Source organism: Alnus glutinosa, chromosome 10 (genome assembly GCF_958979055.1).
Source record: "Alnus glutinosa chromosome 10, dhAlnGlut1.1, whole genome shotgun sequence".
Lineage (NCBI taxonomy): Eukaryota > Viridiplantae > Streptophyta > Magnoliopsida > Fagales > Betulaceae > Alnus > Alnus glutinosa.
In genome coordinates this window covers 342,863-365,482 of record NC_084895.1, presented here as the reverse complement: position 1 = coordinate 365,482, position 22,620 = coordinate 342,863, and the positions used below count along the sequence as shown (strand labels likewise).

The 22,620-nt window shown below is 35.4% G+C and overlaps 3 protein-coding genes across 6 annotated transcripts; 2 read left to right on the top strand and 1 right to left on the bottom strand.

Moving 5' to 3' along the window:
• The first annotated feature begins 3,862 nt into the window (after positions 1–3,862).
• LOC133879792 (subtilisin-like protease 3) lies at positions 3,863–6,359 on the top strand. Its single transcript, XM_062318568.1, has 2 exons — positions 3,863–4,226; positions 5,707–6,359. The coding sequence occupies exons 1-2, from the start codon at positions 3,863–3,865 to the stop codon at positions 6,357–6,359; spliced, it is 1,017 nt and encodes a 338-aa protein (XP_062174552.1).
• Positions 6,360–9,028: 2,669 nt separating this feature from the next.
• On the top strand, positions 9,029–14,571 carry LOC133880677 (uncharacterized CRM domain-containing protein At3g25440, chloroplastic). 4 transcript variants are annotated; one of them, XM_062319663.1, is made up of 6 exons: positions 9,116–9,239; positions 9,434–9,614; positions 10,287–10,586; positions 11,460–11,867; positions 12,939–13,489; positions 13,631–14,571. In XM_062319663.1, the coding sequence occupies exons 2-6, from the start codon at positions 9,504–9,506 to the stop codon at positions 13,632–13,634; spliced, it is 1,374 nt and encodes a 457-aa protein (XP_062175647.1). In that variant the 5' UTR covers positions 9,116–9,239; positions 9,434–9,503; the 3' UTR covers positions 13,635–14,571. The 4 variants fall into 4 exon arrangements, with proteins under 4 accessions (XP_062175646.1, XP_062175645.1, XP_062175648.1 ...); XM_062319661.1 differs by lacking the exon at positions 9,434–9,614 and having other exon boundaries at positions 9,031–9,239; positions 10,265–10,586; XM_062319664.1 differs by lacking the exon at positions 9,434–9,614 and having other exon boundaries at positions 9,115–9,239; positions 10,227–10,586.
• A 2,244-nt stretch (positions 14,572–16,815) lies between these two features.
• On the bottom strand, positions 16,816–22,196 carry LOC133879441 (protein FAR1-RELATED SEQUENCE 5-like). Its single transcript, XM_062318012.1, has 3 exons — positions 21,950–22,196; positions 18,095–18,697; positions 16,816–17,212 (listed from the first exon to the last, which is right to left on the bottom strand). The coding sequence occupies exons 2-3, from the start codon at positions 18,647–18,649 to the stop codon at positions 16,997–16,999; spliced, it is 771 nt and encodes a 256-aa protein (XP_062173996.1). The 5' UTR covers positions 18,650–18,697; positions 21,950–22,196; the 3' UTR covers positions 16,816–16,996.
• Positions 22,197–22,620: the final 424 nt, after the last annotated feature.

Here is a 22,620-nt window from a genome sequence, read left to right as displayed (position 1 = left end):
TTTTGATCGTTTATATAAATTGAGTTCCCAATGCATTTGAGAACAATCTTCTTCTTTGGCTAAAACCTCTAACATATTTTTCTAGTGTGCATTCATATATTTCAACGTGAATTTGGTTTTAAGCCATAAAGCTATTGTTATATTATTAGCTTTTCTACAAGAAAAATATTCTAAAGTCTCCCATCCACTTTGATCAAAGGGTTGTTCTATTTGATCTTTGTTATTGGAAGTGTGTCTTTAACGAAGATAGACGCTATAGTCTAATCCTGGGAGGTTGCGTGTCAAGAGATCCGATCACACCGAGTTATACACTCCGGGAGGCACGAATCAACCTTTAAGGACAACGCTCTTGCGTGATTCTATAGCATTGTGAGATCTTTCCTTAATTTAATTTTAATCTCTTGTACAGTATTTATTTTATTATTATTATTATTTCGGATCAATTTGGTCTAGTATCAACAATAATTTTTCAATCAATTATTTGTTTAACAATTATTTATTTAATTGTTAATTTTCATATTGATATTATTTTATTTCAATAAGAACTTTGTGCACCATCCAAAATTATTTCCAACATAAACCATAATAGGAAAGATATGGTAAACATAATATTGAGAATATAAAATATTCTAACATCCCCCCTCAAACTCAAGGTGTAACCTTGTGTTTGGGAAAAAGAAAGGCAAAAGTCGTCGGAGAAGGCCGAAAAGTCGCCCAAAAGAGACCAAAAGGAGTCCGGAAAGAGGCCAAAAGTCAACAACAAAGCCGTCGGAAAAGTCCGAAAAAGGCCAATGGCGGCGGATCTTCCATAGATCTGTAGATCTATACCTCGCAAGCATTGAACTGGGATAAAATTTTCCCATATGAGGCTACGATGAAGGCGTGGAAGAGATTTTGAGCGGCAGAGCGCTTGGCGGCACGCAGACGACTGAAAAACGGAGGTCGCCGAAAGGAGGGCCAGGAAACTTCAAAGAGGTTTATTGGAGGCCACAAGACAATGGCTCTGATACCATGTTAAATAAATATATGAAATAGAGAATATATGTGAAAGAGAGAGAGCGGAAGAGAAAGAGCGGAAATATATTAAGGACTACATTGTATTGAGTCTTGATACTAACATATTACAAGAGACCTCTATATATAGATAGGCTATGAGTAGTGACCAAGAAACCCTAGAGTAATTAAGGTAGGGAATAAACCCTAATAGGAAAGATATGGTAAACATAATATTGAGAATATAAAATATTCTAACATAAATAAATTTTAGTACATAGAGACAAAGATATCCTTCCATCTCCAGTTGAACCTGTGGCCGGCTGTTCTCCCCTCTCATCGGCCGTGTGTCTCTCCTGGGGTCCAATAATAATACTAATAATAATAATTCCAAGAAGCCAAGGCTAGCTTTTGACAAAAACCATATACCCATAACGTTATAACACTATTTCACTAAAAAAAAAAAAACCAAAACAAAAACTTCAGCGACCCCTTGGTTATTATTTTCAATTTTTCAATTTTTTTATTAATTTTTAAAGCTTTTTATTTTCTATTTTTAAATTTTTTTAGATTATGGCACATGTCTACTCTCAGGAGTTGACACGTGGTAAGCCATTAGTTTTTTTATGGAAAAACTAACGGAGGTACCAATTTCGTTTTTTCCCAAACCACAGGAACCATCTGTGATATAAATGAAAGCACATGGGGCAAAAAATAAAGTTTTCAAATCACAGGTACCAATAAAGTATTTAACCCAAAATATAAAAAGAAACTGATGCAAACATTTTCGACAATCACTTAAGTATATAAGCCATTTCAGCTTACAAAAATACTGCAAAACGTATAGCAACATTTTTGGGTTAAATATAATATTATTTGACCCTTTCAACTATTGGCCATTTTTTATGAAGTACTACGAACTGACAAGTATCATAATTTGGCCATTTAAATTGTCAATTTGTTATTATTTAGGTATCTGTCAATTTTGACCGTTTTGTTCAATGAAAAATCAAAGTTAACCAATCAAAGCATTCTAAAAAATGCCTCTATTTTTAGCATTGAAAAATCAAAATTACCGTTTGTAACTGTTGTTGGGCTTTTTGTTGGGCTTTTTGTTGTATTTATGTTGTTGTTACATTTATGTTATTTTTCTGTGTATTTCTGTATTTGATGCTTTTTATGGATTATTGTCTCCATGATCTTATGTGATTTTATCTTGTAGATGAGACATCTTTGGTAGCCATAGTGTTACTCCTCGTCGACGGATCAAGTTCGATGTTCGCTAATGCCTCCCCCTCAACAACTTCTTCACGATGGTTACAATTTTATTGTAGTGTTTCTAAAAGGGTTGAAAAACCTTTCGAGGTTCTTGCACATTTCTGTGCCCTTTTGCCTACAGAATAAGTAATGAGCGATGAATTTTAAGCTTTTTGAGGAATAACAAAATGTCACCCCTCAAGACTAAGGTGGTGTTTGGTAAAGATTGTTGAGTTGATTTTATTTTATTTTATTTTGAGTAATAGTAAGAAGTGATTGATTTGATATATAAAGTAAAACGAATTTGTATGGAAAATGAAAAAAAAAAAAAAAAAAACAATTGTATTGTAGTAAATTTTTTTATTTGAATAGTAATAAAAAATCATTGATGTGATATAAAAAGTGAAATATATATATTAGAATGTTTTGAAGTTTATTATTTTTTAAAAAAGTAAAAATAAAATAGGGGAATGGATTGTTTGTTGCCAAACACCCCCCAAATTTTTTTATATTGTCAAATATCATTCTTGTAAAATTTGTATTTCTGCTTAGGCAACTGTTTTATCAAGCCAGATCTTTCTGGTTTAGAGAATGGGGGGTCTTGTCCCTTATTTTCAAGTTGTAAGCATTGGGCTTTTCGCCATATCAATGATAGAATACAGTTTCCGTTCAAAAAAAGAAGCCGAGTGGTCCAAGCTCCAGTATTCCAAGTTGGTCAAGTCAACTCTAATCATCATGGATGGTAGGGCTTAACCTATTTTCTTTCAGCCCATGTGTTGGCCAACCCCAAATGTGGATGTACCTTATGCTGGGCTTTTGCCATATCCACAATTCAGTGGGCTTTAGCTTCTTAAGTAAATCAAGAGCTCTTCCCAAATGAAAGTAGATTAGTAAATAAATTTCTAATGTTACATAAAGACTATTTAAAAGATCTTTAGATTTGCATGTGTCATTTTTAACAACACACTGAAAATCAAAGATATTACACATGGTTACATTGAGCAAATAATCCAAGAAATTACAAAAAAATAAATAAATAAATAAAAATCCAAATCGATACTCACAATCATTCTAGTACGTGCACGTAGATACAAATAATTGTTTCGTGAATGACTAATAGTCTTCTTGATGTGCTTCATGGATGACAAATTTTCTTGTATACATTTTCACTGAGTTGGCATATTCCATTTATCATTGGTGTTTTATTTTAAAAAATTTCTTTTTCATCAAAGATGAATGGATCGTGCCAATTCAGCATCACATTATCATATTTCAAACCATAATAGATGGAACTACTGAATCGACAAAATAGCATTCATCAACAATACAACATTCTCCCAAGCGGTAACCGTATTGGTCTAAGTACGAGATTGTTGTACTTTTCGTACTCATGAGAAATGATTGAGAGGGGACCCTTAACCGTTCCCCCTCCCCCATTTTAAATATATATATATATATAAAATACAAATTCAAAAAGTGCACTTTGTTATTGTTTTGTTTTTCCTTTTTAAATAAAAGTGTTTTTTTTTTCTTTTATTCAAAAGGGGAGAGAAAAATGGTTAAGTGTCCTCCTCGATCGTAAGGATGTAAAGTGTATGGAGCGAAGATTGCCATGATTATCATGAACACACAGGTTGACGGCTACACTGTTATGCCTGAACGTTACATACTTCCCGCTACACTGGTTAGCCATGCTGCAGGGTTGAAAATCAAAGACTACGTCAAGTCAACTAAGGCACCAACAGCCACAATCTTGTTTAAAGGAACTGTGATTGGTGGGGATAAGCCATCGGCTCCATCAGTCGCCTCCTTTTCTTCCAGAGGCCCAAACACACTGAGCCCGGGGATTATGAAACCAGACATTATCAGACCCGGCGTTAACATTATAGCGGCATGGCCAGTTCCTGTGGAGAGCAACATTAATTCGCAACCAAAATTTAATTTGATGTCCGGCACCTCAATGGCATGCCCTCACCTTACACTACAAAAAACTCTACAATTGGCCGCGTGTCTACAGTACATGTTACTGTAGACACGCGTCCAATTAGCCACGTGTATACAGTACACGTGGCTAGAAGTATGCGCATCACAGTTGGCCGCGTGTAATTAATTACACGCGGCCAATTGGCCGAGTGTAATTAATTACACCCGGCCAATTAGCCACGTGTATACGGTACACGTGGCTAGAAGTATGCGCATCACAGTTGGCCGCGTGTAATTAATTACACCCGGCCAATTGGCCGCGTGTATTTTTTACACGCGTCCAGTTGGCCGCGTGTATTTAATACACGTGGCCAATTGTTTTTATTAAATATATATTAATAAAAAAAAAATTATTAAGTTTTGTGTATGGCCACGTGTATTAAATACACGTGGCTAATTGTTTTTATTAAATATATATTAATAAAAGTAAATTTTATTATGTATATATACATATAAGATAACTGGCCGCGTGGCCTAAAGCCACACGGCCAGAATTTGTGAAGATAGCAGTGGCGCGCGGGAATTGTCCCGCGCGCCACTGCACAGTAATTTCAAATGAAAAAAAAAAAAAAAAAAAAAAATCGTTAAATACATGCAGTTCGCCATGTTCTCTCTCACTGTACCGCTCTCTCTCTCTCCTCTGTATCTCTCTGTCTCTCGCTCTCTCTGTCTCCTCTGTATCGTTCTCTCTCTCTATCTCTCTCTCGCTCTCTCTCTCTCTCTCTCTCTCTCTCTCTCTCACGGTGTGTTCTCTCTGTACCGCTCTCTCTCTCTCCTCTGTATCGCTCTCTCTCTCTCTCTGTCTCTCCCTCTCTCTCTGTCTCTCCCTCTCTCTCGCTCTCTCTCTCTCTCTCTCACGGTGTGTTCTCTCTCTCTCTGTAGCGCTCTCTCTCTCTCTCTGTCTCTCGCTCTCCCTCTCTCTCTCTGTCTCTCGCTCTCTCTCTCTCTCTCTGTCTCTCGCTCTCTCTCTCTCACAGTGTGTTCTCTCTCTCTCTCTGTATCGCTCTCTCTCTCTCTGTATCTCTCTCTCTCTCTCTCTCGCTCTCTCTCTCTCTCTCTGTCTCTCGCTCTCTGTATCTCTCTCTCTCCCTACTGAACTTGCTCGTACGTGTTTTCCTCTTCAATTTTTTTTTTTTTCAGTTATTATATTTTTTTCCTCTAAAAGTAAAGAATTAAATTAAAAAAACAATTTATTATATTTTAAAAATAATTAAATACAGATTTAAATTAAATAAAAAATTATTTTTTATTTTTTAAAAAAAAAAAAACATATTGCCACGTGTATAATAATACACACGGCCAACTGTTGGCCGTGTGTATTAAAATACGCGCTGCCAATTGTGCAGTTAGTGTCAACCGAATCCACCGCGTGTATTTACGTGGCCACTTGCATGCGGCCAACAGTTCGCCACGTGTACAGTAACCGTACACGTGGCGAACTGCAAGTGGCGAAAAACAATTTTTTTTGTAGTGTTAGTGGCATTGCAGCTTTACTCAAGAATTCACACCCTGATTGGTCGCCCGCTGCCATCAAGTCTGCAATCATGACCACCGCCGACGACACACTAACCGGGGGAGAAAATCCCATTACCGACGAAAATCTTCTTCCCGCCGATATCCTTGCCACCGGCTCTGGCCATGTTAACCCATCAAAAGCAAACGATCCGGGGCTTATTTACGACATCCACCCTGATGATTACATTCCTTATTTATGTGGTTTGAATTACGATGATGAAATGGTAGGGGCTATTCTGCATACGACACGCGCGGGGGATATCAAGTGCTCAGAAGTGAAAAGCATACCTGAAGCACAACTGAATTATCCTACGTTTGCAATTACACTGGTGTCTAGTAGTGACACTCAGACTTACACAAGGATGGTGACAAATGTGGGGCGAGCTAACTCGACTTACAGTGTGGATGTTTTTGCGCCTCGAGGGATAGGCGGCATAAACGTAACACCTGCAGAGATGACATTCACAGAGGTGAACCAGACGGCGACTTACACAGTGACATTCATCCCAACAAGCGACGCTGTCAAGCCGCAGGGTTTTGCTCAGGGATATCTCATATGGGTTCCTGATCACTACTCCGTTAAAACCCCAATATCTGTCACTTACGTATGATAAAATAGGCACCAATAATATCCTAGCTAGGGTGACGGCCGGGGGAAGCTAGGAATTAATAAACAGCAAAGAAAACTTATATTGAGGGGTGTCATGCATATGCAGATAAGACTAGTGAGCTAGCTCTCCAAATTAATTGTATTCAAATTTTAGTTGAATAATTTATTTTTTGTTATTTTATCTATCGCTTTTAAACGGCCTTCTCCATCAAACTCTCAAAATTAATATTTCTCTATTTTAGACCAAAATTATTTTTTATTGATTTTGAGAACAACCACTTTAACAACTTTAACTATTATGAAATGTTACTCTAAATGAGTAAAATAAACTTCATCCAAAAGAAAAAAAAAAAAAAAAAAAAAAAAAAAAAAAAAAAAGGGTATTCACAAAATAAATCTAGCAACTCAAGCATGCATGAACCGTCGATATTTCCTTCAATTAAAAATATTAAAAAAAAAAAAAAAAAAAAAAAAAAAAAAAAACCAAATTGGCGAAATTTTAATTAAACTATAAATTTTTTTTTTTTTTTTTTTTAAAAAAATGTATTTGAAAGGAAATACAGGGAGGGAGTGCCGGTTTACATGATGATGCCTCTGGACAGCGTGACGATGAACAACACGATGAACCGGAATGAGATGAACAAGAGCTTGCAGGATCAGCTGAAGAGCTCAGGGGTGGAGGGGGTGATGATTGATGTGTGGTGGGAGTTGGTGGAGAGGGAGGCGCCGGGCACGTACAACTGAGACGGCTACATTGAGCTGATCATCAAGATGGCCAAGAGCTATGGCCTCAAGTGAAGAAGGAGAAGGAATTAAGTGAACGGGAGAGAAAACTGAAGAAGGGGGAGAGGGAAAGTGGAGTGGAAAAAGTGAAAAATGATAAAATATTTAATGGTTCATGAAATTTGTGAGTTAAATTTGAGGTGAAATTTTGACAAGAGCCAAAATACAGAAATTATAGAGAATTTGTTGAAGTAGGCTTATTTAAATTTTTCACCAAATTTTGGTGATAAAATTGAAATGGAGAGCTCACGAGCATCCCTAGTAAGCTCTCCAAATTTCTCTAAATTTTAGCTAATTAAACAATCTACTTTTGTTATTTTATCTATTACTTTTAACAAACTTCATACACCAAACTCTCCAAATATTTCTCCATATCAACTAAATATTAATTGTTTATTGATTTTAAGCAACCACTCTTAACAAATGAGGAGAGAGGAAAAGTGAAAGGTGAGAGAAATGATAAAATATTTAATAGCTTATGAAATTTGTGAACCAAATTTGGAGTGAAAGTCTGACAAGAAACAAATTAGAAAAATTATACAGAGCTTGTTGAAGTGGATTTTTTTGAATTTTTCATCAAATTTTAGTGAAAATTTTGAAATGAAGAGCTCACTAAGGATGCTCTTTTAAAAGTATATTTTAGAAATATGTTTATATTCTTTCTTGTTTATTTATTCTTATATATTTCCCCTTTCCCTTAATTTTTTATTTTGTAATTATATTTCTATTTTTCTTTATTTTTACTTCTCATATTCCCGTTCTTTTTTCTGTTTTTTTATTGTTATCTTCTTAATAATATATAATACACACATAACTGCACTTATATATCTAATATCTCATAACCAGCCGTTTGTAATTTCCCAATTGACAAACCAATTGGGATCATAAGAGTGCTTAGTATGCACAATTTTATCGGAAAGGGATCCTCTTCATTTTATTGTAAATAGAGATGAGCCGGTTAGGCAAAAATGAGGGGCAAAATTGTCTCAAATTTAATATTGAGACAATTTTGTCCCTCCTTTAACACCAACCCGTTCTTTTTCATTTTATTTGAAATGGAGATGATCATTTTTCCAATTTATCCCTACCATAACTAGTACCATCAATTGAGTTTAAGTGTTTAACCAGCATCATCTCCATTTTTGGGTTTTTTAATTCCTGTGCCATTTCTTTATTTGCTTAAAAAAAAATAAAATAAAATAAAATAAAAAGAGGACAAATCTAAAAAATTATTACCTGTAGAGCAGCTAGAGAAACGATTTTTAGAGAAAATAGAAAACTAACCCATATCAAGTTTCCTTATTTTTGCAATTCCTTTTTAAAGTTTAAAAATTTTTAATTTAGTAAATCAAACTTTTAATTTTTTGTAATTGTACTCCTGTAATATTCTAAAGTAAGTAACGTGAATAACGTGAAGGATGGTTAAAAAAAATGAACGGAGAATTGACGTTAATAAGAGTGCGTTTAAGATTGTAATTTCGTAGAGAAAAAGTGCGATTTTAAATTAAATCGTAGAAAATAAACTGTTTAAAAACTGCGTTTTTAAAAAATTGCGATTTAAAAACGTAGAAAAGTGCTTATTCAAATCGCAGACAATGAGATATTTTTTAAAAAACGCAGTATTTTAAAAAGTTAACCTGTGATTTTAAAAGCTAAACTGTCATTTTTCCAAACGCTCAATTGCGTTTTTAAAAATCACTTTTTTAAATCACATATTTTAAAATCGTTATTTCTAAATCGTACTTTTTAAAATCGCAAATCCAAACGAACCTAAACGATAAAACTAATTTTTTCACTAACGACAAGAATTACCACGTTTTTTTAAACCGAAACGACAATTTGATTTAGGCTAATCACTATGAGGTATTTAACCCATCTTTTCAAGATATCCTAGCCGTGAACCGGAGAGGACGGATTCCGAGTTGAAGAGAGAGTCCAGCTGACCAGCTTCCGTCGGAGCCAAAGCAAGAGCAAGAAAAATGGTGGTTAGGGTTTTAGCTTCAGTGGGTCTCTCTAAATCTCACCCCTACAAGAGTCTTTTCTCCAATGCTTTCTTCTTCGCGGCCTTCTTCTCCAAATCCCCACTTCACAAGACCAGGTATCTCTCTCTGTTTGTGTGTGCTATGACATTAATCTCTGTTTGGTTGATAAGAATATTAAGAACGTAGAGAAGTAAAACAAGAAAAAATTCAAGCAAGGAAATTTTTAAACTTTATTACATTTTCGAATCCCTTTTATAAGATATGTGTTTATTCAACTTTTAGATTAATTCATGGACAAAATTCACTGCAGGGTTTTCGATAGGCTGCAAGATTGATAAAAATGCCCTAATCCTTGTGGTTTTTGGGCTAGCTCTGATGGAATGAGTCTAACATTTATAGAATTTTTCAATAGTTGGACTGGGGATTTTTTTCAATGGATGTATAAATCTTGTGATGGGTCTTCTTCTTCCTGTCTCTCTGTCGATGAAGAGGTTGTTGTTCTTATTGTTTGAAAGATAGGGAGTTTTTTAGAATACTGCACTGTCAGTAAATTGTTAGGAACACTGCTTAATACGTGATGTACAAAGTTTTCTTCCAAATTGAGTTGAAGGAATTTCTATATTGCGGGCATGTGTCCAATAAAGTACTTGATTCGTACTTTTTTTTTTAAAATGTACGTCAGAATCACATGCTCTATTAAAAATGCGTGTCAGAATCAAATGCATTAATATTGGGTTGGAGGAAATTCCTCTAACAGAATTTGGAGAAAAATTTTGTCCATGTGTGAAATGATGGTTTTTAGAGCACTTGGAACATTTAAGTTACACCGTCAATTTGGAGTTGGTTTTTAGAGGACAAAAAGTGTTTAGAATTGAAGTGTGAATTATAATTTGTAAACAACATTCTACTTATCTGATCACCCTACCCCCCGCGGGAAAAAAGAGCAACTTCTCAATTTAAACAATTTAGATGAAGCATTTCATATCTAGGTTTGTTTGGTTAAGTTAAACCTTTAAACTGACACGCCCATGTGTATCTATTAAATTACATTTTTTTCTCATTTTTAGCAAATTTAGTAATTCATATTTGTTTGGCGTTATTAGAAAACAATGTGCTTGAACATTACCTCACAGTGCAATAGCATGAATAATATTACATGCAAGGTCTTTGGCCGGGAACAATCTGCTTCTGAGCAACTCTTTGGTATAAACGTCTTTCCATTTGTGGGGCATCGATGGATTCATTCAGACCCATTTTTAAAATTGGCTGACAAAGTTGTTGAACCACTGAAGCAGTCAGAAAAAAGCACAACTGCTGGCAGTGGTGGTGATGCTAAAGTGAAGAGGAAAAAGCTCAAGGGCAAAAGAGCAGTTGTAAAGTGGCTGAAGTTCTTCAGGTGGAAGAAGAAGAAACAGTATGAAAGAATGACTGCAGAAGAAAAAGTTCTCTACAAATTAAGGAAAGTAAGGCCTATTTTTACTCTCTTTTTTTAAACAGTCCAGGAGATCAGCTCTCCAATGCTGTCTATTGATATGTAAATATTGTGGGTTGTGTAAGGTATCTAAAAGGATAGATAATAGAGGCAACCCATCAAAATCCCTAAATCGGTTGAGATAGTGATGAAAGCTCTTAATCAGGGTTATTTTTTTTATTAAATAAAAAAAAAATATATCTGATTTCTGTTGAATTTCTTGTCATATAAGCAGTTTGGATGCAATTTCATTTTAAGATTACTTTTCTTTGGAATCAGATAGTGTATTTGGTTGTTGATGTCATACGACCTATTGTAGCAATTCTTAGGAACCCTAGAGCATGCTTTGGTTTGCTTAACGGAAAAGAGACCCATGCCTTTGGCTTGGGTAATATGTCAATTGTCTATCAGTCATATACTCTTGATGCTGTCATGCTGTGTAACACACACACACACACTTATATTTATACTGAGATGGTATTTGCACAATTTGTAGGATACTCTGTCTAATCCAGCAAGTAGTGTAATCAATCTCGGTATATTTGCACAATTGTAGGATACTCTGTCTAATCCTGCAAGTAGTGTAATCATGATTTCTCTTCGCCTGTTGAGGCTGCTTCAATTATAAATGAATTTAGACCTGAAAGAAAGCACAGGCTGAATTAATTTATTATATTCCATCAGTGCTTATTATGAAGCTGATCTTTTTTATGTTTGGGAGATGGCTTTGGGGGGTGGGTGTAGGGGTAGGGGGAGCCAAAAATTATTTAACCTCTTAGTTGATTTTTGTTTTGAACTAATTAATATATGTCCTCTATCTAGTTCTAATAAATCTGTTTATACTGCTTGCTTTCTCATTTTCCAGGCTCAAAAGAAAGAGGAAAGACTTGTTGAAGCTCTGAAGAAGACTGAGCCTAAAGAGACATCAGAGACAACCCATGATCCAGAGATATTGACACCCGAAGAGCACTTCTTCTTTCTGAAGATGGGTCTCAAGTGCAAGAATTATGTGCCTGTTGGAAGACGGGGAATCTACCAGGGTGTAATTCTGAACATGCATCTGCATTGGAAAAAACATCAGACTCTGCAGGTGATCGTCAAGACATTTTCACCAGAGGAGGTCAAGGAGATTGCTGCTGAGCTGGCAAGATTGACCGGAGGAATCGTGCTTGACATTCATGAAGAGAACACAATTATTATGTACAGAGGGAAGAACTATTCTCAGCCACCAACAGAGATAATGTCACCTCGGGTCACTCTCTCCAGGAAGAAGGTTCTTATCTCTTTCTTTTCTCCTAATATATTATATGAGGATTGGATTAACTGTGTCCACTTTTGTAGCATGGTTTATATCTTAGGGTCGTTTAGACACTACTTTTCCTCTGTGCCCTTAACAATTCTCCTTTTTTTTCATTGATAAGTTTTATGCCCTCCAACTGCAACTGGAAGTAAATTGATATGGAAAGTTTCTTATGGAGAATAAAATGTAGTCATTTTACTCGCTGTGGTGTCTCAATTCCCTCTGTTGAATTATAATTTCTTTTAGTTAGTAATGCATAACATGTTTCTTACCTAGAAAAGGAAAAGAAAAGCTAGGTGTTTAAATTTCATGGCTATATTAGAAGAAGAGGAAATGGGCAATACCCGTAATAACTTAATTCTAACATCTAACCACCCGCATCCTTGGCAACTTCATAACCCCAACATATTCTTACATTTTCTCAGTCAAGCAGTTGGATCAATTTCTTTCTGGGAAATGCTCCTGTAAAATAATTTGCGTCAGCTCATATAAGAAGATAAGAATTTAATGATCAAGACCTCTTTACTTTCTCCCTCAAAGTTCAAGAATATTTAGGAACTTATTGTATAGTCGCATTAGGCTTCCATTTGATCGGTCCTAAGGTATCTTCCAAGTAACTACATGCTCGAATGAGTCATAATGTGAAGTGTCTTTGTTAGATGTCTCAAATTAGAAATGTGGTTTAAAGCCCTTGGATGTATGACGAAATCCTTGGTGTTCAAATATGCCCCTCAGTGATACAAAGCTACTGTGCCTTTTCTTTTTCCTTTCATTATTTTTTTTTTTTTTTTTTTTTTTTTTTTTTTGGGTTTTTGGGTTTTTTTTTTCTTTGTAAGTTCCTTTAACCCATATGCATAGTGGGTCAAACCCAATACCTGCACCTTACTCTGCTACAATGGAATTGGTACGTCTACTGTCTTGCGTAGATAGGTTTCCCACATCTGAAGTTTAAAGCCTTTCAACATTTTTTTTGCTACAAATGGTCTTTTGTCCGTCATTATATGTTGTCTTACGCCATGTTCTTCCCTCTTCTCTTCCATACAGGCTTTGGATAAATCCAAATATAGGGATGGCCTCCGAGCTGTTAGAAAATATATTCCAAAACTTGAACAGGACCTTGAATTGCTTCAAGAGCAGGCCAAAAATATGGCTGAAAATAAAACTGATGCTGGTAAAGAGAATGAAGGAACTGAAATTGGAAATATTTACTCTGGCCCTGGGAGCTGTTCAAACTTTCAATTAAAGAATTCTGATAAGCTGAAAGAAATCTTGGATGGAGACAAGGAATGCTCTGAGGATGATTCTATTATGGATACAGGTATGGCATCAGATTCTGAAGATCTATCAGATATTTTCGAAACTGAATCTGACACAGAGACTGAGAATAAGGTGGAACAACCTCTTTATTTGGATGAGTTTGAAAAATTCCCAGTTGAAAGTGATAAAGAACCTGAAGATTTTGAGGAGCACCTTCGCCAAATATCTATAGACTCAAGAAAAGCAAAAGCACTGGAGAAAAATTCGGACTTACCAAATTTTGATGAGGTTGATCAGATATTTTTGCGTGCTGCTTTGCTTTTGAAGAAAAAGAGACGGTAGGAGGTTTATAAATTATGTACACATTGATATTGATGTGGTTGATTTTATTTACTCTTAGAAGTAATGTTTGGTTGCAAGGAAAAATTTCTTTTGTACTTTGATGGACATCTAAACCAATCCTATATTTTGGAACGCAGATAATGTGCCTGGATCTCTCAGACGTTCATGCACACTTGCTAGATTTCATGGTGGCTTGGAATTGATTTTTAGAAAGTCAATAGAACATCTGCAAAGAACAAACCGTAGCTTATCCTTGAATTTGTCAAGCAAGGTCCTTATGTCTTGGACATCTGCTTCTCTCTTGGCAGCATCTTGAAGGTTCATTCCTCCCCTCAAGAGTAAGGTTCCCTGCAACGCAATACCTTCAACTTACATTGATGGTGTGGATTGGTTTTCTTTCCAAACGGGTATCCGAAGAGCAGCATACTCCGTGCGCTTACACTGTAACTTTTCTCAAGCATTCCTCTTCCGGACTCAATCCCGAGATTCATTTCTCTTCATGTTGAACTCTGACAGGAAGTGTCTTCCACCCTTTTGAGTTTCCACCGAAGACGTCCCAGTCACTCTGTAAGTAGAATCATGGTTTTTGGTTCTGTATACACTCCAGAATGAAAGGAGTCACTTTGCAAAAGATATCTACCAAATTGTTCTGCTCTTTCTGGCCCTTAAAGCCTGATTTGGATCGGCACAAAGGAATGGAATTTAAAGTAGGCAATGTTGCATGTACAAAATGAATGGGGAGTCTCTGGATCACCTTCTTCTCCACTGCGAGGTCACACGCACGCTATGGAACGCCATCTTTAGTCGCTTCAGTCTGTCTTGGGTTATGCCTTTTTGGGTGGTAGATTTATTCGCTTGCCGGTGGACGGGTGGTAGTTCTTGGAGTGCGGTCGTGTGGAAGATGGTTCCTTGTCTTCTGTGGTATGTATGGAAGGAACGCAATGACAGACAGTTCGAGGATAAAGAAAGAATCATTGAGGAGCTCATTTCATTTTTCTTTCATTTTTTGTACTCTTGGACGGCTGTGTTTCTAGCACCTTTAGTACTTAACTTTAATGATTTTCTTGTTTTGTTTTCTTCTTCTTTTTAGATGTCTTTCTTGTATGCTCCTTATGTATTTGATTGCACTTTGTATTATAAAAAAAAAAAAAAAAAAAAAAAAAAAAAAAAAAAAAAAAAAAAAAAAAAAAAGGCAATGTTGTTTTCTCTTGATTGAATCTCTATAAATAGAGCACCTTTTTAGCATAAACTAGGATTCACCTTAAGCTCTCTTCAGCTTGGAAGAGGCTATTTTTTTTTTTTTTCAACTCCATCCCGAAATGGAGACAAGAGACCTGTTTGAATTCCACACAAAATATGGCAACCCAGGATACTTCTAAACTTGGTCCAGTCCCAGTTTCCTAGCAAAGATTCTTCTGAACTTGGTGGGATATTCTTCCTCGAAAAATGGAGGACTTCTGATGTTACAAAAATGTGCTGAATCTGCTGATTATGTTGTTTTCATTTAAATCTATGTCCAAATAGAAAAATGGGAAAAATAACAATCCATGATGCTGGCAAATTATTTTTCTCAACACGGGCCAAGAGGGTTTGAGAATGTAAGAAGGGTGCTGGGAGTGATCTTTATGAGAAATGATAAACACTTTCACTCTCAAATGCACACTTCATGATGTGGTACTAAAAATTACCTATAAATTTGGGATGTCTCATTATGGAATTTTGGATCCAATGGTGATTTATAATGTCACGTTAGGGAATGTACATTTTGGAGTGTGGGAGTAAGAGTACGTGTAGTATTTCTCTTTCTTTATTAAGCTTGTAAATATGTGTAAATGATTTTCTGATATGGATCCACATAAATCTATTAGACCATTCACATTTGGCTTAGCAAATGTTTAGCTAAAATTTAGTTTTTTTTTTATTATTATTATTATTATTTTAGCTACTCACTTTTTCAAAACACCTACATTCGGCTCAGTTTTAAGTCCGTTTGGGTGTTGAATACGAATATTATTCGAATACACTGCGCGAATTACGAGGTTTGACTTTATGAGATAAAATTTGAAAAAATTAAATAAAATATGATTTATTTTTAAAAAAAGTTGAATATTATTCAACTTTTTATACGAACCAAACACACCACTATAGTAATTCATGAAGTTCACAACAAAAATAAATAATAAAAGAGAAAGCTTACATACTGCATCAAATTATCATCCCAATTGTCAATATTTTCCTTAAACTATTGATTGAGTCATTGTTACTCTCAAACTATCAAAAATTGTCAATGTCCACCGTAATAACAAAAATACCATTAATAATTTTTAAAATATATATATATTTGGATTAAAAAAAAAAAAAGGTGTACGAACTACCCCAAAACACTTGGGCCTAGGGGTTTATTTCTATCTTTTGTTCTTTTTTTTTCTTTTTCTTTTATTAATATTTAGTTTTTTTTTCCCCAAATGTATAAGGGTGTTTTTGTCTTATTGAAAAAAATAGGGCTATTTTTGTCTTTTTATTCTTTTTATTGGCCTTGATGAGATATTGACAATTTTTAGTAGTTTAGGAGGGATAGTGAGCAATCAATTTTATATTTATATGGAAAAAATACAATTAACCCCTCTAAAGTTTGACCACTTTCACATTTTGCCTCAAATGTTTAAAAAGTTGCAATATGCTTCAATAAAGTTTCCAAAATTCTCAATGCGACCAATCTGTTAGTCAAAATAACCTTTTGATTAGCCTAATGTGAATGTTCTGCGCTGCTTATCTTAGGCCTTCTCGTTGGACGAACTGAAAGTTTAACTTTCCCCAGTTTCATCATTTGGTGGTAATAAATTAATAATAACAATAAAATATTAAACGAAGTTGAAAAAAATAGTAATAACAACAATAACAAGGGAAATTTTCTTCCATATCATCAATGTTGGACTTCATCAATTTGATTAAAATCAAGTCGTTTATACTATCACAATCAGATCATCAAAGGTTATAAAACGAATTAGAATTTAAAACCATCATATGAGGACCAATTCTCACATACAACCGTGTTCGCATGATAGGTTCGCGTCGTGTCGAAACATATAAAACCATATAGATTAATCCTAATTCGACCCATTTAATTAAACGGCTTAAACCCTCAAACCTAACCAATTAATTTTGTGTTGAATTAGTGAGTCTAATCACAAGTAATGAAAGAGGTGATATGCACGAAAGTAGCCACCCAACACCAAAAAAAGAAAAAAAAAAAAACAGAATAATTCAGTTAATGAAATGGAATTTGAACTTGAGACATTATTTTTCATAAATACAATCAATAACAAAGGTAAGTAGACGGCCCTGTCAATTTAATTCCCATAAATTAGAGAAATGGCCAATATTGTTCATCCGTGAGTGTGCATCAAACTCTACATAGAATGGCCTAAAGTAATTGTTGCTAAAATCATGATATGGGATTCAAATGACGTCAAAACAAGAGGAAAATGTACAAATTCTGAATTCTATAAAATACCAGTGTCCTCCTGCTGCTCATTCTCAAGTTCCCTAATGTTCTGAACTATATCTTGAACTGTTCTTGCCATGTGGCCAGTGTGCTCTTCAATATACTTCAACACCAGATGTAACTGCTCCTCGTAAGCCGCACAACGGCGTTTACATCGTTGTCTCTCATTGTTAAGTTCAAGGGTCAGCTCTCGAATTCTTTGATCCTTCTCATCCTGCATGTAACAACTACAAGGTGAGGTCATGGTTAAAGTCCTTGTAATTTGATCATGTTGATAATGCCATTGATGATAACAACATAATATAAGCTTTGTGCAGTTTGATCATCTTAATTTGTCATTGATAATAATGGGTGATGTGAGTTCATACCAATAAAAAAACATTAAAAAAAAAAAGAGGGGGGGGGGGGGGGGGGGGGGGGGGTGGAATTTTAGATGGTTAACATAGTTTATGCAGAATATATATATATAAAAAAAAAAACTATATTACGTTGTCAAGTGTTATTGCTAAGAGGAATACTATAAACCACATTTTATCTCACAACTATTTCAAAATGTTGACGTTGTGGTCCCAACCAAACCTTGGATCAGTCCTTGTTGAAGAAAAAAATCAAAGGGTTAGTTGGGACTACCATGCAGGATTATAAGATAGTTTTGGGATAAAAATGTGGTTTTTTGGCATTATTCTATAGCTAAGAGTAATGCTAGAAACCACATTTTTTATCTCATAACTATCTCACAATGTTGACGTTGCAGTCCCGTTGCGTTCAGAACTAGCACTTAGGACCAATGGATAAAATCAAGATGACATAAAATTGACATATATCCTTCGAGTGTACCTTAATGCCAAAAAGGGCTAACAAAACCTAAACCCAGTCTAAAGTATGTTGAACAGCTCCACAGAGCTTCGGCTTTAATTTCAAAACCAACATCCTACCAGTGCACAAGTCTGGTGGCAAGTTTAACACTGAAGTGCACCGCTCTTTACAGGCTAAAGCAAGCTGGCTTGAGCCAAGCAGGTCTCTACCCAGAAACAAAATGCTTGTCAGAACCAATTAACTCCCCATTATATCATAGAGAATTTCAAAAGAAGCATACCTCACTTATCATACTTTTTCCAGATCCTCGCCATGGAACTTTACTTGGAGATAATAATGAGTGATTGTGCTCTTTTATAAATTTTGTGACAACCCACTTTTCTCCATCCCTTAGAGCTAGCCTCAGCATCGCAGGGCAGCCTTCTCTGGTGATAGGCGGCGGAGGAAGAACTCTATCTTTCCTGTATGTGTACTTCCTTTCACGAAAACCTTCTTTTGAACAAACAAAATCTTGACCAATAATCATGTTATTTATTCGTGAGCGTCGATTATGATGAATGCGTACAGCAAACCCAGTACGCCTACCATATGCAATATAAAATTCTCGAGCATCATCTCTGGACTTGAACTCCAGGCCAATATATGGTTCTAAGACATTGCCTATTGAAGGTAAACTTTCGTTCGGTTGTTCTAGTGTCTTAGCAACTTCCCCCATGCATAAATCAATATCTTTGGAAAGGTCATCATCAGCAAAATCATGCTCAACATAGCTTTCGATTTGCAAACACTTTTCACTCTCATCTGAATCAAATGCTTGATTACTTGGGTTTTCCATTATCCTACTAGAGCAGATTTAGACGGGTTGCTAATCCATCATATGAAGCTGCAAGTAGGAGGTAAAGATCATGCAAATTAGCCTCAAACTTAAAAGTGGATATGGTACAAGCACATAATAAAGGAGAACAGGAAAGTATAAGAAGAAGCACCTGTATTTGAAAATTGACAAACTATAGTGAACCAGTAATAAAAACATCTCCCATAAGGCAGATAAGAATACATTAAAAGAAAAAAAGTGAAAGGAAAAACAAAAGCCTATGGACCATTGTTTCCATGCTAAGTGCTAAATAAAAGGTTCATCCCAAAATTTTACTCCATTCAGTATCCCCCTGCCTAAATGCTTATAAGCGATAAAAGACGAGAGTATTCTGTCAAAGATCAATCTTAGGTTCACTTTACATACCCAGATATGAATGCTTAGCTTAGTGAACAATACAATAGCAGAGAGCACATCTTTTTAGTAAATGCAAAAGTCTCAGGCTGCTTCATTTACTCATATAAACTAAAAGTAGAATAGAAAGCTTGAATTTTTAACAAAGATAATTCTTATGTATGTACCTTTCTTTACCAAACATTATTAGTCACCAATGGTTTAAAATTACAAAACCTGATGTCTTTCCTAGTTGCGCTGCATATAAAAACCCATGTTCCATTATTCATAGAGTCACTACTATATTGAGACTAAATGAGACATTAACCAATGCATCATGCTTGTAAAAAATTATATAACTTGTAGATATATGTAAAACTAATCCACAAACTCTTACAATCTTAAATTTCAATCAAATCAATTTCACAACCAAAATGATTTAAACTTGAGATATGAAATCTTTTCATCTGAGGACACTGTTTTTTCTAGGTAAAAGTAAATCTATTACAAATCCTAAATTCTACTGATCCTATAGTTCTAGTCAAACCCAGGATCTGATGTTTCAAGTAAGACTATAAACTTTCACCCACTTCTAGAAACTGCTTCTGTTCCTGTGTTCAACCTTGTAGTAGTTACAGAAGTAAAGATTAAAAAAAACTTGAATGCCTTTTTTGTGCAGGCAAGGTTGATAATGGAGAATACTTGTGTGCTTGAATGTGCAGAAAGATCTGACCAAAAAACAAAAGTGTGCAGACCAAAACATACTTATGCCCGGGTGCTTATGTGTTTATGAAAATATTGACACATTGTACGATGTTATCGTTATTCATATAAAGAGAATGGTTACATCATGTGAGAAGATTAATTTAAGATAGCTCTTCCATCTAAATGAAAAATTGAGCAAGAAAACAGTTCTACTTACTCTCTCAGAATTTAGTATATTAAATTTCAAAAAGTGACTGCCCCTTTTATCCTTTCTTGTACATGACTAAATTGACTTTCAAACCACCACCACCACCACTGCAATCTGCTACAATTGTGGCAACCCCACCACCTTTGCACCAACACCATCCTCATGGTTTGAGATCAACCACCAACGCCACTCCATGTTTCATTCAACCCAGGCTGTGGGTGCTTTGAGGCAGGCACAGACCACAGGTTCCAGACCTTCAACTACAACCTGTTCTCCTAGATCTTCTTTCACAACTTTGACTTTGGCAAACGTGGCGCAATCTCCTCTCACCCTCGCAACCAAGGCCTTTAGCCTCCAATGGCATGGTAGCATCACCTATAAATGCAATACGGTTGCCTATAACACAATCGTAGGTGGATTTATTTCAAATGGGCTTGCAAAAGATGGGTCCAAGTTCTAGAAGCATATTAGGTGGGAAGGAGTTATGCCAAACATGCTTAGTTTTCGATACGTGATAAAAGCTTGTTCTAATGTTATGGAGATTTGGAGTTTTTTCATGGGCTGTTGTTTAAATTTGGGTCGGAGTTGGATGTCTTTATTAGTTTGGGTGAGGCACAATAGATGTTTGAGCGATAGCCAATGAGGAACGTTGTGCTTCGTGTGTGTGCGCGCGCGCGTGTGTGTGTGTGCGCGCGCGCGTGTGTATCTATATATATAATATTGCAAATTGGCAGGTTTGATGAAGCGTTAAGAGGTTTTTAGGAGAGTCAATGAAGAAGGGGTTGGACACTAAGAGATGTAGGGTTCCTAGGGTGTTGGTTTTAGTTTCTTTAGTTTCGATGGAGGAGTTTAAAATGGGAGAGGAATTCATGAATTTGTAGTGAAAATAGGGTATGGTTCCAATATTGTGGGAGCCAACACATTAATTGACATGATTGATTTCAAATCATGAGGTTGGCGTTGCTGTGAAGGTGGTGGGGCCACTGCATTTGCAGTAGGTTGTGGTGTTGGTGGTTTGAATTTAGTAGTGATGGCTGTGTTTTTTGGGTTTGGGGTGGAGGTGGTGGTGTGGTGGAGGAGGAGGAGGAGGAGAGAGAGAGAGAGAGAGAGAGGATATGGTCACAAACATGCAGATAATGCACTATGCTTAACCTAGTCCACAAGCAGTGGAATAATTTTTCACTTCTCAAGTATAGAAACCACATAACTTCATATGGGAAAAATTACACAAAATGCCCATGTTCGGACCAGACTTCTATGCCCAATTAAAAACCAACCGTAAGTCCCTAGTTGCTTAATTGTTCAACTATTTCTGAAAAAGGGTTTGATCGCAGTAATATTAGAGCAAATCTAGTTCATTGTCCATGATAGTCTCAATCAGACATTTTCAACTAAAGATTTTCTTTCTTCTTTATGTAATCAAAAAGTCAATGGGGAATGATGATAACTTTTTACTTAAAGATGTTGCAGGCAATAGTGAAGAATGTGGACAGAAACACTGGAATGGTACAAGTTCTCCCCATAACTTAACCACATTTCCTCAAACAGGGAAATGGATGGTATGAATTGAGACAAGATCCTATAAACAGGCCTGATTCTGGGGGTTAGGTACCAACATTGCCAGCATTTCAGACATAGGAGAAATCACCCAAACAAAATCAAAGTAAATCTTTCAAGCGCATTAAATATCATATTCTTAAAGAAATCCTTGAGAAGGTAGTTTTGAAATCTTTCAAACCAACATTGTGCAGCACTTCTTCAGTTATAAGAGAAGAGAAATCAAACAAGGCATTAGCAACTAGAAACAAAAATTTATACTAAAAATCCTTATAACATTGAAAACTATTACACCAAAACTGCAGGCTGGAACACATTTATATTTCAAATTTGATAATTTGAGGGATTCAAGAACGACTTTCAGCCTGCTTTCTGAAAACGCTATAAAACCCCAATTTACATCATAATTCCCAAAATCCAAGAGCAATGTATGATGAATAGAAGAATTGGGTCCGTACCTGACTTGGGTTTCTCAGACCATGGTGCTCGAATCATTGGAGATGAGAAAAATGCAGTTCAATAACGAGAAATCTGAACCAATCAAGAACACTAGTTAGATTGCAGTTCTTTTAATTCTAAAAATTTCTACCGCAAGACACAAAAATTCAGTCTTTTTGGTATTCCCACGTTTTCCAAGCAACCAAACGGAGTTTTTTCTTTTTTTCCCTTTTTTTTTTTTATTTTTTTTTTTTGCCCTGTGCAACCAACCAACCGTAGGGTTTAGATATAGAGAAAGGGAACAAAAAGCTGACTTTGGATCTAAATGTTCGCCTAAATAGAATAGTCTATAAAGACAATATTAATATATTTTAAAAATAAATTAAATAGTATAAAATTATGTAAATTAATAAATGCACTAATTTTAAATTTTGACTATAAAATAAATACAACCTATTTTATTTGAAATCCGCCCATAACGCCCATAGACTAGTGATTTTTTTTTTTTTATTATTTTTAACCTTTTGTTAGGCTTTTTGGTTTCTTTTTTTTTTTTTAATTATAGACTTAATTTATATGGGCCTCGATCTCTTTTTTTAAAGCTTTATGAGCTTTTTTAGATAGGCTTAATCCAATTTTTAAACTAAATAAACTTGTAATTGCAATAAAAAAAAATACAAATTGAATTATA

What these genes read in the sequence shown, in the direction of transcription:
- LOC133879441 (XM_062318012.1), bottom strand. Translation starts at nt 18,649, where the DNA reads ATGGAAAACCCAAGTAATCAAGCATTTGATTCAGATGAGAGTGAAAAG. An exon ending in GAAAAAGTATGATAAGTGAG is followed by an intron (nt 17,213 to 18,094) that starts GTATGCTTCTTT and finishes TGTTACATGCAG; the next exon opens with GATGAGAAGGATCAAAGAAT.
- LOC133880677 (XM_062319661.1), top strand. Translation starts at nt 9,121, where the DNA reads ATGGTGGTTAGGGTTTTAGCTTCAGTGGGTCTCTCTAAATCTCACCCC. An exon ending in TTCTCTACAAATTAAGGAAA is followed by an intron (nt 10,587 to 11,459) that starts GTAAGGCCTATT and finishes CTCATTTTCCAG; the next exon opens with GCTCAAAAGAAAGAGGAAAG. An exon ending in TCACTCTCTCCAGGAAGAAG is followed by an intron (nt 11,868 to 12,938) that starts GTTCTTATCTCT and finishes TCTTCCATACAG; the next exon opens with GCTTTGGATAAATCCAAATA.
- LOC133879792 (XM_062318568.1), top strand. Translation starts at nt 3,863, where the DNA reads ATGATTATCATGAACACACAGGTTGACGGCTACACTGTTATGCCTGAA. An exon ending in CTCAATGGCATGCCCTCACC is followed by an intron (nt 4,227 to 5,706) that starts TTACACTACAAA and finishes TTTTTTGTAGTG; the next exon opens with TTAGTGGCATTGCAGCTTTA.